This window comes from Cervus elaphus, chromosome 11 (genome assembly GCF_910594005.1).
Source record: "Cervus elaphus chromosome 11, mCerEla1.1, whole genome shotgun sequence".
NCBI lineage: Eukaryota > Metazoa > Chordata > Mammalia > Artiodactyla > Cervidae > Cervus > Cervus elaphus.
In genome coordinates, this window is record NC_057825.1 from 73,051,859 (window position 1) to 73,068,520 (window position 16,662).

Below are 16,662 nucleotides of genomic sequence, written 5' to 3' on the forward strand. Positions count from 1 at the left end.
TGAATTTATCTTGAAGTATGAATATACAACATCTTTAACACCATACATACAGTTAATGAAAAACTGAAGCAATGGGCACATCCAAAGATGGAAACATACGATTCAGATGACATGGGATTGAAAGATGATAAGCAATCATTTTCTATAAGTGTTGACAATGAGAAAGAGGAGGGAATTTTAGTGATAGTCAACATCACTAAGGTTAAAAAAGAAACAATGAAAAAGACACACTAGTGAAGACCAACACCAAGACAGGTTTCAAGGGTCGAAGCGTTTAAAAAGATCTCATCCTTACCAGCTACTGCCCCAAAGTTCATATTTGCAGCCAAGCTCCCCCAAAAAACCATCTACTCACTGTTTCCACATGCACTTGAGTTGTCTGTCAAGTTCACCAATGTCCTCCATGCTGCTAAATTTAGTGGTCAATTCTTTGTCCTCATCCAATCAGCAGCATTTGAGGCAACTGACAACACTTACTCTAGCAAGCTACTCCTCCCCAGTCTCCTTAACTGGATCAACCTCACTTGCCTGCCCTTGGAACTTTGGAAAATCCGAAGGATCAATCCTCAGACCACTGCTACTCTAAATTCACTCCTAGGTAATTTCATATATTCTCATGTCTCTAAAGGTCATATTGCAAGCCCAGCCTTCCTTATACATCCAATTGTTTCTTACTGTCTCCACTTGAATGTCTAACAGGTATCTCAGAGTTAACACATCCAAACCCAAATTTCTGATCTTTCTCCCCAAATTTTCTCCTACAACAGTCTTCCCCTTCTCCATAAAAGACAGATCCATCTTACAGCTGCTCAGGCCAAAATTCTGGGAGTCATTTTTGGTTCTCTTCTTTCCCTCACTTAGGGAATTTGACCCAACCCATCAGCAAACACTAGTAACTGTATTTCAAACATGCTCTGAGTCCAACCGTTTTTCATTTCCCATCACAACTCCGAGCCACCTTTACTTCTCACCCGGGTTACTGCAGTAACCTCCTAACTGCTCTGCTTCTATCATTGCCCTGCTTTGATGTCTGTGGGACCATCCGAACATGTAACTCAGTTCACGTCACTCCTCTGCACAGAACCTCCTAGTGGTTTGCATTTCACTCAGAATAAAATTCAAAGTCCTTCCCATAACCCACAAAGCCTCACTGATTTGCTTCCCCTCACCTACCCAGTCTCTGTGATTCCTCCCCCGCCCATCCTCTTTGCTCACTCTGCCCTGGCCACCTTACAGCCACCTGCCTCCTTGGTGTTCCTCTGATAAGTTAAGCACACCTTTACTGCAGCACCTTTGCACTAGGAGTTCGCCCTGCTGGATATACTCTTCTCGCTTCTTACAGGTCTGCTAGAACGTCATCTCATCAGACAGGACCTTCCTGACCAACCCACCTGAAAGGGCATTCTCTGCTACTCTGTCGCGTTTTATTTCCTACATAGCAACGATCACAGCCTGGTATCAATTTATTGTCTGACTTCCCCCACTATTATATATCCTCTACAAGGACAAGAATTTACAGTTTTTATTATTGCTTATCCCCAGTGCCTAGAAAAATGCATTTACCTAGTAGAAATGCAATAAACATTAGAATCGGCAAGACAATTAATGGGAGCAATGGCCACACAGCATTTCGAGGTGATTCAAAGTCACCAACTTCAGGTACCCAATATCTTAAGCAAGCCTTCTGCACTTCAGGGGGTGGAAGACAGCTTTGGGAAGGCCTCATGTGTTTAACCACATTCATAGACCTACTCATGCTCCACGACTTTTAGAAACACATTGTTCCAACAGGCTTTATAAGGGAATGATATCATCCAACCAGAAAGATTTCTGAGAGAAAGATAGAGCCCATCTTGAAAAGACAATGCTCATTCCTAATGTCAGAGGGCTGAACAGGGTAAAGGCTTGAGTCGAGGTGGCATGGAATATTCTCCTGAAAGCAAATATTTGCTTATTCTTCCCTCAGAACCTGAAAGTACAATTCTGGGCTGGAGCTCTTTAGAGACCACATCAATCTTGATACATGTACCTGAAAGCTCAGAAGCCAAACATGATGGATTCATTATAATATGTTATACACTTTTTAAAGTAAGTAGATTTCAGTTCAGTTCAGTCGCTCAGTGGTGTCCAACTCTTTGCGACCCCATGAACCACAGCATGCCAGGCTTCCCTGTCCATCACCAACTCCCGGAGTCCACCCAAACCCATGTCCATTGAGTCAGTGATGCCATCTAACCATCCTATCCTCTGTCGTCCCCTTCCCCTCCTGCCCTCAATCTTTCCCAGCATCAGGGTCTTTTCAAATGAGTCAGCTCTTCGCATCAGGTGGCTAAAGTACTGGAGTTTCAGCTTCAGCATCAGTCCTTCCAATGAACACCCAGGACTGATCTCCTTTAGGATGGACTGGTAGCATCTCCTTGCAGTCCAAGGGACTCTCAAGAGTCTTCTCCAACACCACGGTTCAAAAGCATCAATTCTTCATCACTCAGCTTTCTTTATAGTCCAACTCTCACATCCATACATGACTATTGGAAAAACCATAGCCTTGACTAGATGGACCTTTTTTGGCAAAGTAATATCTCTGCTTTTAAATATGCTGTCTAGGTTGGTCATAACTTTCCTTCCAAGGAGTAAGCGTCTTTTAATGTCATGGCTGCAATCACCATCTGCAGTGATTTTGGAGCCCAGAAAAATAAAGTCAGCCACTGTTTCCACATCTATTTGCCATGAAGTGATGGGACCAGATGCCATGATCTTAGTTTTCTGAATGTTGAGTTTTCAGCCAGCTTTTCACTCTCCTCTTTCACTTTCATCAAGATGCTCTTTAGTTCTTTTTCACTTTCTGCCATAAGGGTGGTGGCATCTGCATATCTGAGGTTATTGATATTTCTCCTGGCAATCTTGATTCCAGCTTGTGCTTCCTCCAGCCCAGCGTTTCTCATGATGTACTCTGCATATAAGTTAAATAAGCAGGGTGACAATATACAGCCTTGACGTACTCCTTTTCCTATTTGGACCAGTCTGCTGTTTCATGTCCAGTTCTAACTGTTGCTCCTTTTTAAAAAGTTTTCAAATGTGTTAGGAAAGAAGACTTTTTTTTTTTGTCTCCTTAGTACTTAGAAATGTTTAGTGATAAGTATAGCATTTAAATTTTCAGGATGTGTAAAATTATATTCAACAGCATTTTTAGACAAGGCATTAAGAATAAAGTGTTTGTCTATTGCATTAATTTTAATCATACTCCACTGGATTCACAATGCTTTGAAATGCTTTACAAAATGGCCCCGGGATCTTTTATTAACCGTAATATATACAAACACCACCAAATCAAAATACTGTTTCTCATTCTGGCTAGCAGCGGCTTGCCTGAGAGCACCCTCTTCTGTTTCAAGAGTGTACCACAACTTATGTTACAGAAAAATCACAGCAATTCTAGACAGGACGAAAATGGGCTTTTCAGGAAAATGTCGACACACATAATCATGTTATTTAAATATGCTATCCTCCCACCTGAGGTTTTCACACTTCTTCTGGAGCAGACAGGTGTGGTGAAGATGAGGGAACCACTGCAGTCTCTGAAGTGTAACTGTGGTTTGCACTTCTTCCCCAGGCAGTCACATAGAAATGAACTTTAATCTTTTAAAACATGGGGCAACTCGTCTAATCCATTTTCCTTACACACAGGACATGATTTTAAGGCATTGTATCACCTGGAGCTTTAACCTAAGGTATTTTTTTGTAACTCACCCATTTGCTCTCTGACTACCAATTCTATCTTGCTTTAAAAATTGACAAATTCATATTTAGATGCCAGTTCTAAGTAGGAACTCATTAACATAATTACAAGAAAAATCTTATTTCATATAAACTGGGGAAACATCCAGGGAATTAGGTTTAGCACCACGAAATTGCCATCAAGAAAGGTTACATATTGTCAGCTTCATGTGGTTCAATGGAACACACCTAGCCCTGTCCTTCAGGACTCTAGGTAAGGGCAAAAAAAGGTCTTGGGAAGGAAGAAACTGCTGAGAATGGGGAGGGGCTGGAACAGATGCAAGAAAATGAACTGGAAACACTATGTAACTACACAGAGAAGGCAGGAGAGTCTAGGTGGAGTTGAAACAAAACAGGAAAGAAATGACTGATGGAATCTGAGGAATTCTGTTACAAATATGATCAGTTTATGTCACTGAATCTTTTTGTTGTTCCTGTGGAACAAGAGTCAAGCCCTGTTAATTCCAGGAGTGGCTGAAACAGTTCCCAATGATCCAGCCTCTATGAAGGTTTATTTCCTGATGCAATTTTGAAATTTAACTGCAATAGCTAGATAAAAATTGAATTTCAACACAGGCAGCTTGCTCATACAAAGAGCAGGTGGAGAGCTTCTTAGGTTGGTTTTCATTAGAACTGATTTGTCTTCGTATCTTTCAGTTCAGTTCAGTTCAGTTCAGTTGCTCAGTCATGTCCGACTCTGCGAACCCATGAATCGCAGCACGCCAGGCCTCCCCATCCATCACCTACTCCCGGAGTTTACTCAAACTCATGTCCATCGAGTCGGTGATGCCATCCACCCATCTCATCTTCTGTCGTCCCCTTCTCCTGCCCCCAATCCCTCCCAGCATCAGGATCTTTAAGACCCCCTAAACATACAATTTACCTAAAATAGACTCTGTACAATTAGATAAAAATAGTTTTCTAAACTTAAAAAAATCGCTTTGAAAGCACATCATTTCTCTAATACTACTTGCCAAAGTTTGAAAATTGCTTAGAATTCTCCTGTGAACAAAGTTCGTCCAGTTATTGGGAAAAATTGTGAAAGACTTTGTAAAGTGTCCTAACTAGTTCATTTATCCAAATTATCAACAGATTCCATTGTCCTTGAGTCACTTCCCAACTCTGTAAGTTTTAGAAAACTGATAATAACATACATCATCCTTGTCCATACAAATTAATTGTGTGGGGGTAGAAGAAATTATTACTAATATTGCCCTATGCACCAATCCATTCTGCATCACTGTGTAAATTCACTTCGGAATTCCTTATTTCCTGTACATGTCTCTGCTCTTTTGAATTCTCCTTAGAACCACTTGCAACAAACATCTTAACAGTTCCCTCATTAGTTAATGAGTTAAGTAAAACTTGGGCACACACTCATATCATTTTTTCATGAGAATAATGATTATATCCTCTTTCAAAAATAATTCTTTAACATCACAAATTGTACTTTAATGGTGATATTTTTCCAGGATGTGCCAAAACACCATGTACACTCACTCCTTAATAGTGAAGCAGTATACATTTGTCTTCCCTGGTGGCTCAGACGGTAAAGTGTCTGCCTGCAATGCAGGAGACCCGGGTTTGATCCCTGGGTCGGGAAGATCCCCTGGAGAAGGAAATGGCAACCCACTCCAGTACTCTTGCCTGGAAAATTCCATGGACAGAGGAGCCTTGTAGACTACAGTCCATGGGGTCGCAAAGAGTCCGACACGACTGAGGGACTGCACTTCACTTCATACATTTGTCTGGGGGCTTCCCAGGTGGCCCAGCAGTAAAGAATTCACCTGCCAATGCAGGAAAGGAGACACGGGTTCAATCGCTAGGTTGGAAAGACCCCCTGAAGAAGGAAGTGGCAACCCACTCCAGTATTCCTGCCTGGAGAATCCCATGGGCAGAGAAGCCTGGCAGGCTACAGTCCACGAGGTAGCAGAGAGTTGTACACAATTGAGCATATACACATGGAAGCACGCATTTGCCTGACAGAGTCAATTGTTTAAGGTTATTGATGTGGATTTCATACCTTAAAAAAAAACAGCCCCAGACCTTGCAAAAGAAGATATAAGTCAATTGCATAGCAAGAATCATTTGAAATACATCTTTAATTTTAAAAAACTCAATATGCAATCTACAAAATACTTTGTTACATGATTATTACGGCTCAATGTTTTATATTTGTATTGGTGAAATAAAATCATATTTTGAGTAAGATATAATAATACTTAGTCATTATTAAGGAAGGCCTCCTGACCAAATTTATAAGAGAAAAAGGGCTATATCAAAATACAAACCCAGAATGAAGGGAACTAAAACCCTACAATTACCTAACACAAATCAGGTCAAAATGCCAGCCTTTATTTATGTTTAGAAGGAGTTTTTTTTTTCCATACTTTTTAAATGGATAAACTATTTTTAGTCCCATTTAAAAAAAAGGAAATGTCCTTAAATTCAGATCTGTACATTGATCAGGTAACCATCAAGCCATGGATTCATTTACAGAGTTAATACGATCCTTTGACTGGTAAGGCAACTAGACCAGGCCAATTAGAGCAAAGTAACGCATCCCAAACTGGCCAACTGCTTGGAAGTCTGCCATTCAGTCAATTAAACAGAGGACCGCTAACAGGTCAAACTCATAAAGCATTCATCTAAATAAATTACCTAAATTAAAATGCTAGTAAGGAGTAGTTCCTCCTTCACTCACTCCCTTCCTCCCTTCCTGACCTTAAAAGAAGAAGTTTTTGTCATTGTTGTTTTGAAGATCATCACTTACTTTCTGGAAAAGAAGATTCTACTTTTTAACTTGTAAGTCTAAGTGGACCCTACCTGATTTTTCACTTAGAGCACCAAGATCACATTTGACCTTCTGCCACAGCTCAGGTCAGAAGAACTGTATTAAAAATCCTCTCCACGCAACAGAGAATGTTAATTTAATGCTAAGTAATGAATATTTAAGGACACTAATAGATGTGCAAATGAACAATTATGCTGCAGCACCCTGCTGTTCCTACCATCACCCTTTGCATTGCCACAAAAACTCAACTCGGGCTTCAGTCAGCTTTTTGTTATTATTTTCAGCACTGAATCTTGAGATGCGCCTGAAGGCTGGAGGGCTGGTGAATAAATGACTCCAGCAGCGAGGTGCCCGCACATACTGGCAACCTGGAAAGCCTGAGGGGTGATTAATTGGACCCTATGCTGAAATTACTTTGAGGTGTAAATATTCATTAAGTTCATCCGAATTAGACTCTGAGTTCTTTATGGGCAGGATGCCATAAAACAGATCTGAAAGGGCCAGCGGTAATTAACTCAGTTAGCGTCCCTGGGACCGTGGAGCAGCACCGAGTTCAGCCTGCCTCCGTATTTGCTCTGAGCAGATTGAAGTCTTTCCAGAATGTGCCACACCAGGTGAGTCGGGATGGTAGAATTTTTTTTTATATGATGCACACACAGATTTGCTCTCATATAAATCTATAGTGGGTCTCAAGCATATGATATTATGAGCAACACATCAAGTGAAGTTGAAAAGAGCAATACCAAATCATTTTAACAGTCAACTTTTGCATTCTTTGCCTTTACAGTAAAATAATGAAAAGCAGTAAATCTGTTGATTGATACAAGCCATCATAAATGTTTTAATTTGCATTTTGAACAGATTAAAATGAATGTTATATAACATTAAATAAAATGCATGAGGGCCAACAAATAATGTTGTTTGGAAGAATACTGTCATATCAGTTTTGACTCAAAACAAATCTGGTAGAGAAAAATATCTCCTAATCATATTTAAGGATCAACATAAATTGAAGGTGTATTAAAACCAGGTTTTTTCCCATATTTTTCCTACTAAAAAAATATCTAGAACATAGATTTCCTAAATTTAAAAGTCTGACTTTTCACTGTAAACACTTAAAGGAAATTATAAACAGAATTATAACTGTTAATACCACTGACTTTTCATTAAAAAAACAAACATCTATCTGACTTTGAAAAACAGAAATATCACTTGTTAGAAATGTAGACAAAATAATCTAGTGTCTTTCACTTTGCTCATTTTTTAAAGAAAATCACTCTAAATTAAGCAGAATTAGCATAAACAGCATGATAGCAGGACTAGCATAAAATAATCATGATTTAGACTTCTACTCAAGAGAGGCTTGTGTTAATTACAATACTACTTTATCAAAATACATTCTTAGAATCTACACTTTTGAGAAACAACATTCATGAACTATAAAAATTCATTTTTAACATACATTAATATTTTAACTAGTGTCCATACTAGCATTTCATTCTGAAAGGAATCTCTTCAAGCAAAAGGCAGTATGTCTCAATGACTTGTACTAAAATATGCATAGTAACAGAACTAGCGTCTTTGCTGCACATATCAGCATACAAATACATTTTGAAAATAATAATACCACAGGGGAAAGAGGTACCAAATACAACTGATGATTACTCACCAATGTGATAACAAGACAGGAAGATAAATAATTCAGAATCAGAGATAGTTCCACATCTCCATTTTAGCCTGTGGTTTCCACATCATTCTACAATAGCAATGTTTCAGAGAAGAGCAAGAGGGAAAATTAAGTACTTTGGTTTATGTCTCCTTCAACTGCCTTCTCCTCTAGCACAGGTGCTTACTTAATAAGAAGAGATGGGGCTGGAGGATAATAAACATGGCATCAATCCAGAGTGGAAAACAATCAGCCACCAAGTAATCAAAGATCAAAAATGCTTTGGCCAGAGGCTTCGAGGTCACACTCTGGAGAAGAGTGCCTTTGAGTTCTACTAGGAAACAAAACCAATGCAAAAATACAAGACTCATTTAGATCAAACCCCTGGGCACAAACCTATCAAAAGCATAAAGGATAGCTGGTTCGGTTACAGGTCTAAACTTCTCTAAACATAGCCAGTGGATCTGTCATTTTCACTATACAGTAGCAGGACTTTGTGTGGTTTCTGTGAATTTTGTATTTGCAAAGTGGGTCATCATCACTGACTCGTGCTAATCCTACTGAGTTACGCAGTCACCAGCTTTATCCGGGTCTTCTCCATCGATTTTAATCCACTTCTTTTCTATTTCAACCTGTTGCGCAAAAGCAAAACAGGAGGAAGCATTAATGAATGCAGCACAGTATAATACCTCTTCAGTTCTGTTTTATAAGCCAGCAAGCATGGTAGCCACCTCATCCTCTGCACACAAACACAGCCCCTCCACCCTGCCATGCCCATTCCCAAGTGAGGCGCACGGCTCTCCTGGCCAACAAGTCTCCTAAATCCTTCCCTCTAGGGTCAAATCTTGAAGAGGAGAAAGTTTCTTCTCAGTTAAACACAGGTGTACACAGAATACACATACTGATAAGACATTTACAAATCTAGCTAGACATGTGATCGATTATATCCCACAAGTATCATACATCCAGCTTCGGGCCTCCCTGAGATTCAGAGTACACCCAAAATCATCTTTCTAATTAACTAAAACAAACCAGTTTACAACAGTAATCCACCTGTCCCTCACCTCTGTCATCTCACCCTTTCAAACGTCATCTCCTCACAGAGTCCCTCCGGGACCACTGTAGATAAGGAAGCCCTCCATCCCTCTCTACCCTGTGACCTTCTTTTATTCTTAGAATTTGTCAGTACGTGAAATTATGGAACTTTTTTACTAATCACTTTCTGCTCTGTCACTAGCAGGCCGGCTTGACGAGCACGGGGAGTTCACCTCTGTGTCTCAGGGTCTACAGCAGCGGACGGCGCTCTGAAATGGCTCAACAAATACTCGTTAAGTGGAAGATGACATTGTGAAACTGAGTGCCTTTAAAGCTAAAGAGACTCTGGTATATAATTCTTTTTTTTTGTTTGTTTTTTTTTTTTTTTTTTTGGTATATAATTCTGAGTGGTCCTCTTCAACTGTCAAACTGGCACATCCCAGAACAGCAGATGGCATGAAGTCTCCGTGTGCACCTGACACACATTTCAGCCACACGTATACTTAGACGCCCAGTGTGATAGGTCAGGTTCCCCAAGAAGCAGATGCTGAGATGGAGACGGGTGCAGAACGTTTACTGTGGGGAGCTCCTGGGGTCAACACCTGACTGACACAGAAAGGGGAGGGGAGAGAAAGGGAGAAGGAGGGGAGGGAGGCGAGGGGAGGGAAAGGGGGGAGGAAGGGGCAGAACAGGAAGGGAGAGAAGCTGGGCTACAAAGCAGTCATAGTAAAGGTTTCAGCCAATCCCAGAGAGGGATGAAGCTAGGATGGCCCTGCAGGGTTATTGCAACTTGAGGTAGAAGGGTGTTTAGACCCCTGATCCACCAGTCATTGGACACAGGCTGCCCCAGGAAGGGGATGTGACCTGGAGAGTGGCATATTGCGGCATCCAGGGTAATTCCCAGCTGCTGAATCAGTCCTTTGGTCTTGAAGGGACTGCACAGAACAGCACCCACTCATCATTGGTTTTATCAATACAAAAAAAATTACTGGACCCGAACATACAGGCTTCTGAACAGTCCAAAATGAAGAAAAATCCAGACTTAGGTCACTATATTATAGAACCACTAGTTGGTACTAATGGTATCATATAATCACACCATTTCAAGATACTATGGGAAATGTGTGACAGAGGTTATTTCTGTATCTACTAACTTTGAAGCTGAGAAGGAAAAGCAAGCTTAGGAACAAGTGCAAGTATACATCACTCTCTAATTCAACCGGCTCAAGAATGCTGATGAGCTGATGGTGAACATTTAAGATTGTGGTGACACAGTAACTCAGCATTTCCCCAAACAGTGCACCACAGAATACTATCACAGAAGATAATGACAGGTGTTTTACAGGAGACAAGATTCCATAATCGGCAAGTAGGGAGAAACTGAGCTAAGTTTAATACGTTTCTTTATTGCAGGACTTCTTTGTTCAATATTAAGTGGAGAGCATTCCCCAACTTATATCTTAGATCATTATATGGGACAGATGTCCTAAAGAACACATCTTGGGAAATGTTATTCTGACAAGACTTTTATTACAAATATGCTTCTGAAATGTGAACTTATTTTTCACTGAGATCTGAGTTAAGTACATGGCACTCTCCTCAGGCTCCTAATGTTCTCTAGAACTGAGGGGAAGAACTAGGCTCACTGGTGACCATCAAGTTTCCACAACTGGGCTCTTTTCTAGGTCTAATACATACATACACACAAAGTTACTTAAGAGGGCAAAGCAAGGATCTAAAGCCAAATCAGGTCACAGCTTCGAAAGTCCCATCCTAACCCCAAGGGCTTTGGGATGTACCTGGATGTTGTAGCAAGCCCGATGATGAATGTGTTTCTGGGGCTGGACATCACTCTCTACCCCCAGAGACCTGACCTCGGTCCTTGAAGCAGTGGTGTCAAGAATCCCAAACTGAACAGTAGCAAATGGATACCAATCAGAGGGAATTTCTTGGTCTGATCCAAGTTCTAGTTTGTAAGACAAACAATGGGGATGATCAGGACCTTGAAGAAAAAAAATCAAAAGGTCAGTCAAAGCATTTCAATGGGCAGTGCACATTTCTCATGAATGTAAAAGGCATGCATCTCCCTTTTTAATAAACATTTCCATTAGCACTCTGGCTGTGAAGTCCATAAAATTACATATCTTCAAAATTCACAATCTTGCACTAATTGGGGGGGGGGGAGTAATCTAACTGCATTTTTTAAAGTACTAGCTTTCAAATAAGTACAATTTAGCACTATACAGTTACATATGTTAACTCCCAAAATGTTTTCAAGTAGGCTGTTTCTTTTTTCAAAAAGAAAGTTAAATATTTCACTTAATTATTCAAATAAAACAATGACCAACAACAGTGAAAAAAACTCAGAATTATATCAAGTTCATATGTACAAAAAAAAGATCTTCACGACCCAGATATTCACAATGGTGTGATCACTCACCTAGAGCCAGACATTCCAGAATGTGAAGTCAAGTGGGCCTTAGGAAGCATAACTATGAACAAAGCTAGTGGAGGTGATGGAATTCCAGTTGAGCTATTTCAAATCCTGAAAGATGATGCTGTGAAAGTGCTACACTCAATACATCAGCAAATTTGGAAAACTCAGCAGCGGCCACAGGACTGGAAAAGTTCAGTTTTCATTACAATCCCAAAGAAAGGCAATGCCAAAGAATGCTCAAACTACTGCACATTTGCACTCATCTCACACACTAGTAAAGTAATGCTCAAAATTCTCCAAGCCAGGCTTCAGCAATATGTGAACCATGAACTTCCAGATGTTCAAGCTGGTTTTAGCAAAGGCAGAGGAACCAGAGATCAAATTGCCAAAATCCACTGGATCATCAAAAAAATCAAGAGTTCCAGAAAAATGTCTATTTCCGCTTTACTGACTATGCCAAAGCCTTTGACTGTGTGGATCACAATAAACTGTGGAAAATTCTGAGATGGAATACCAGACCACCTGACATGCCTCTTGAGAAATCTGTATGCAGGTCAGGAAGCAACAGTTAGAACTGGAAATGGAGCAACAGACTGGTTCCAAACAGGTAAAGGAGTATGTCAAGGCTGTATATTGTCACCCTGCTTAAATATTTAACTTATATGCAGAGTACATCATGAGAAACGCTGGGCTGGAGGAAGCACAAGCTGGAATCAAGATTGCCAGGAGAAATATCAATAACCTCAGTATGCAGATGCCACCACCCTTACGGCAGAAAGTGAAGAGGAACTAAAAAGCCTCTTGATGAAAGTGAAAGAGAGAAAAAAGAAAAAAGAAAAAAAAAAAGAAAAAGAAAAGAAAGTGAAAGAGAATAAAAAATTAGCTTAAAGTTCAACATTCAGAAAACTAAGATCATGGCATTCGGTCCCATCAGTTCATGGCAAATAGATGGGGAAACAGTGGAAACAGTAGCTGACTTTTATCTTTTGGGGCTCCAAAATCACTGCAGATGGTGACTGCAGCCATGAAATTAAAAGACACTTACTCCTTGGAAGGAAAGTTATGGCCAACCTGGACAGCATTTTAAACAGCAGAGACATTTCTTTGTCAACAAAGGTCTGTCTAATCAAGACTTGGTTTTTCCAGTAGTTATGTATGGATGTGAGAGTTGTACTATAAAGAAAGCTGAGTGCTGAAGAATTGATGCTTTTGGACTGTGGTGTTGGGAGACTCTTGAGAGTCCCTTGGACTGCAAGGAGATCCAACCAGTCCATCCTAAAGGAGATCAGTCCTGGGTGTACATTGGAAGGGCTGATGTTGAAGTTGAAACTCTAATACTTTGGCCACCTGATGCAAAGAACTGACTCATTTGAAAAGACCCTGATGCTGGGAAAGATTGAGAGCAAGAGGAGAAGGGGATGAAAGAAGATGAGATGGTTGGATGGCATCACTGACTCAATAGACATGGGTTTGGGTGGACTCCGGGAGTTGGTGATGGACAGGGAGGCCTGGCATGCTGTGGTTCATGGGGTCGCAAAGAGTCGGACACAACTAAGTGACTGAACTGAACATATGTGAGTGCCTTCTATTGAGTGATCCTAATTCAAAATAATAGAATAACATAAGTGTGCTAAGTTTTTTAAATTAAAAGATGAGTAGTATTTAAATTAAGCATCATTGTTGGGCTACAATGCACATAAGACCTATTTAAAAAGAAAACTTTCTCTTAAGTAGACTAAGATCTTATAATAATTCTTAATTTTTTTTCATTTTCTTACCATTCTATTTACTGATAAAGGAAAATTTCAGAGTAAATTAGGTCACTTTATAAAGAGTCATGGTTTTTTTAAAGTTCAACTTAGTGAAATTTTTTCTTGCATTTCAAAAAGATTCTAAGCCAAGGATTCTTTTTTTAAGTGGGACATTAATTTTGAGTACATTAATCCCCACTTACCCTCCTCAAAGCTTTGACTGGAACAAACGTAGTGTAGAGATGGGCATACTGACTTTCAATGTTTCCACATAATAGTTTTCTTCACTTAATTCGCTTTGCCATGTATTGAGCATCTACTCTATACCAAACCAGACTCTCTGCCAGAACTTGGGATATCAGATATACACAAAAACTTTTAAGAGGGGTTATATACTGTGTGTTTATGTGTGTGTGTGTTACAGTGAAGCTAATATTTTCAATGTAATCACTGCAGTAACTCTATAAATGTTCCGTGATTCTGTTCCATCGGTCCACAGCGTCTACATATTCCATGTAACTGTGTGTGCGAAGTCGCTCCAGTCATGTCTGACTCTGTGCAACCCTATGGATGGGAGCCCACCAGGCTCCTCTGTCCATGAGGTTCTGCAGGCAAGAATACTGGAGTACATTGCCATTTCCTCCTCCAGGAGATCTTCCCAACCCAGGGATCGAACCCACGTCTCTTATGTCTCCTGCACTGGCATATTCCAACTACATATTCCTTGTAGCTATCTTCACTTATGCAAGAGATGACAATAATTTCAATAGCCAGATTAAATTACTGTATCATTGACATGACGTAAGAAAGAACATTTCCATCAAAAGATAGCTTTAGGCACAAAAACAAGAATTTAAAGGATTTCACTTAATTCTTAAAAGATAAATTGCCTTTTATGCCTTACAACCTGCTTCTTTTGTAAGGCTATAAAAGCCCTTGAGAAGCCACCCATCAACAGATGCTGATTAGTGTCTCCACCACTCACCTGTAGGGCAAGACAACGGCCCCAGAGCTGCTTTACACTAGCCAGATCACTGCAGTCAAGTGATAACTACACACACACACACACACACACACACACACACACACACTAGCCAGATCACTGCAGTCAAGTGATAACTACACACACACACACACACACACACACACACCCCCCACACACACACACACACACACACACACCCACACCCACACACCCCCCCCCCACGCGGGGAGATTCCACAATCCATTAGCTTTTCTAGTCTTCTGTCTGCAGGATACAGTAAGTTTATTTAAACTTAATTCAGGCACTCCTCAGTCCTTTATGGCATGGGGGTTAAGCACATAAACACTCGACTCAGGATGCCCAGGATCAGATCCCATCTCTGCTACTTGAAAGATGTGTGAGACCCTTTGCAAGTTATTTGATCGCTGCGAGCCTCAGTTTCCCCATCTGAAAATGGGTGTGATGATGGGAACAGTATGAACCTTGTGAGACCCTTTGCAAGTTATTTGATCGCTGCGAGCCTCAGTTTCCCCATCTGAAAATGGGTGTGATGATGGGAACAGTATGAACCTTACGGGATCGCTGTGAGGACTAAACAAGCCAGCTGGCACACACAGATGTGGAGCCGTAGTACCCTATGTGTTTAGTCTGTCAGTCATGTCCGGCTCTTTGCAACCCCATGGACTTTAGCCCGCCAGGCTCCTCTGTCCATGGGGAGTCTCCAGGCAAGAATACCGGAGTGGGTTGCCATGCCCTCCTCCAGGAGATCTTCCCAACCGAGGGATCGAAACCAGGTCTCTGCATTGCAGGCAGATTCTTTACCGTCTTGAGAGTTGTACTGACAGAAATGCAAAGTGCTATTCAATTATAAATTCAATATTATCATCTAATGACTGTAATTCTGCTAATGAAAGGACTGAGAAGTCTACACTTTTAGAGCTGAAAATAATACTAAAGATGATCTAATTTGATACTCATATTTTAAAGAAAAATTCCTTTGGAATTTTGCAATGAAAATAACCCAACTTTAAGACTTAGTACTCCAAAAATAGGTTTAGAAAAAAAACCTTTCTATCCACTTCTCTTTAAAAAAAAAAAAAAAAAAAGAAGAAGATTAAAAGATAAAGAACATTTTTCTGACATATTTTTTCTTGGCTTTTAAAACTCTAAATACTCTACAATGTTTAGTAACTCACACTCCCTTTGAACTTTGATATCCATGAAGAAAAGTATCATGTCTATCCTTAGCACAAGTCTGGCACATTTGGAGCTGAAAGGTTATTTGTGGAATTTACAAGTGAATAACTAAAAGAGGAAAATCATGTTCTTTATCTCAGTACTGACCAGCAGGGGGCACTCTCAGGCTTTGGTAATCAGTCTCTCATCGCTTTCTAAGGACTACTATGCAAATCACAAAATCTATTTAGGTCTAGTAGATATCCAGTCCTTCTCGAACCAAAATATTTTACATCTGAAACTGAACTGGTGAGAGCTGGAGGGAATGAATGGTAGGACGGTGACACCAGTGGGAGAGGAGAGAAAAACCAATGTACTGAAGAGACAGCAAAGAAAAAATAGCAGCAGGATATATTTTAAAACTGGTAAAACCAGGAAAGTGGAGATAGACGTATTTGTTAATTGACCCTCCACCATTCTCACTTCTCTTTCTAATTCTATGCTACCATATGCACCCTCTATGGGTAATGAGTGTTTTCCTCTGTCCTCATTCTCTCCCCCTCCTTCCTCTGTTTTCCTCTCTCCCCCTCCCCCTCTTTATCCATCGCCTTCTCCTCCTTCCTTCTGTCTTTCCCACCCCCAGCAAAACCTGTGCTCAAGAAGAGTCCTCTGTTGTCATCCACACCTTAGACTGAATGAACTATCTGGGGCCAACCTTTGTTTAAAATTAAAGGCTCATGCACTGTTAAAGGCATATTAAGCACTGGCATGATGGTAGAAAAGACATTTAAGGAGCCAACATCCCCCACACCTCCCCTAAAATCTTATGAGTGATTTCACCAACAGGAAACATCAATACTGATCTCATAAATCCCAAAGAAAGGAGCATTTTAAAAAAAAAATTTTTTTTAATGAGTACAAGTACTTCATATAGTCTTTTTAGTTTCCATTTTTCTAATTTTTTTTTTTCTAATAGTGTAGGTTTATCAGAAGCTAGCTTGAAAGGGTAACGGTTTAAAGAATTTCTTTTAAAATCCTCTGTTC

The 16,662-nt window shown here is 40.3% G+C and overlaps 1 protein-coding gene across 2 annotated transcripts in view; it reads right to left on the reverse strand.

The window, feature by feature from the left end:
* LOC122703657 (stonin-1) overlaps positions 1 to 16,662 on the reverse strand; it is a 189,291-nt gene that overhangs the window by 128,712 nt on the left and 43,917 nt on the right. Inside the window, exons 3-4 of one of the 2 annotated variants that reach the window (XM_043918063.1) lie at positions 11,069 to 11,271; positions 5,859 to 8,866 (exon numbers count right to left, since the gene is read on the reverse strand). In XM_043918063.1, coding sequence (XP_043773998.1) covers positions 8,792 to 8,866; positions 11,069 to 11,271 — 278 coding nt within the window. In that variant the 3' untranslated portion in view covers positions 5,859 to 8,791. Of the gene's footprint in view, positions 1 to 5,858; positions 8,867 to 11,068; positions 11,272 to 16,662 lie in introns of those variants that run through there. The other variant, XM_043918064.1, reaches the window with a different exon arrangement.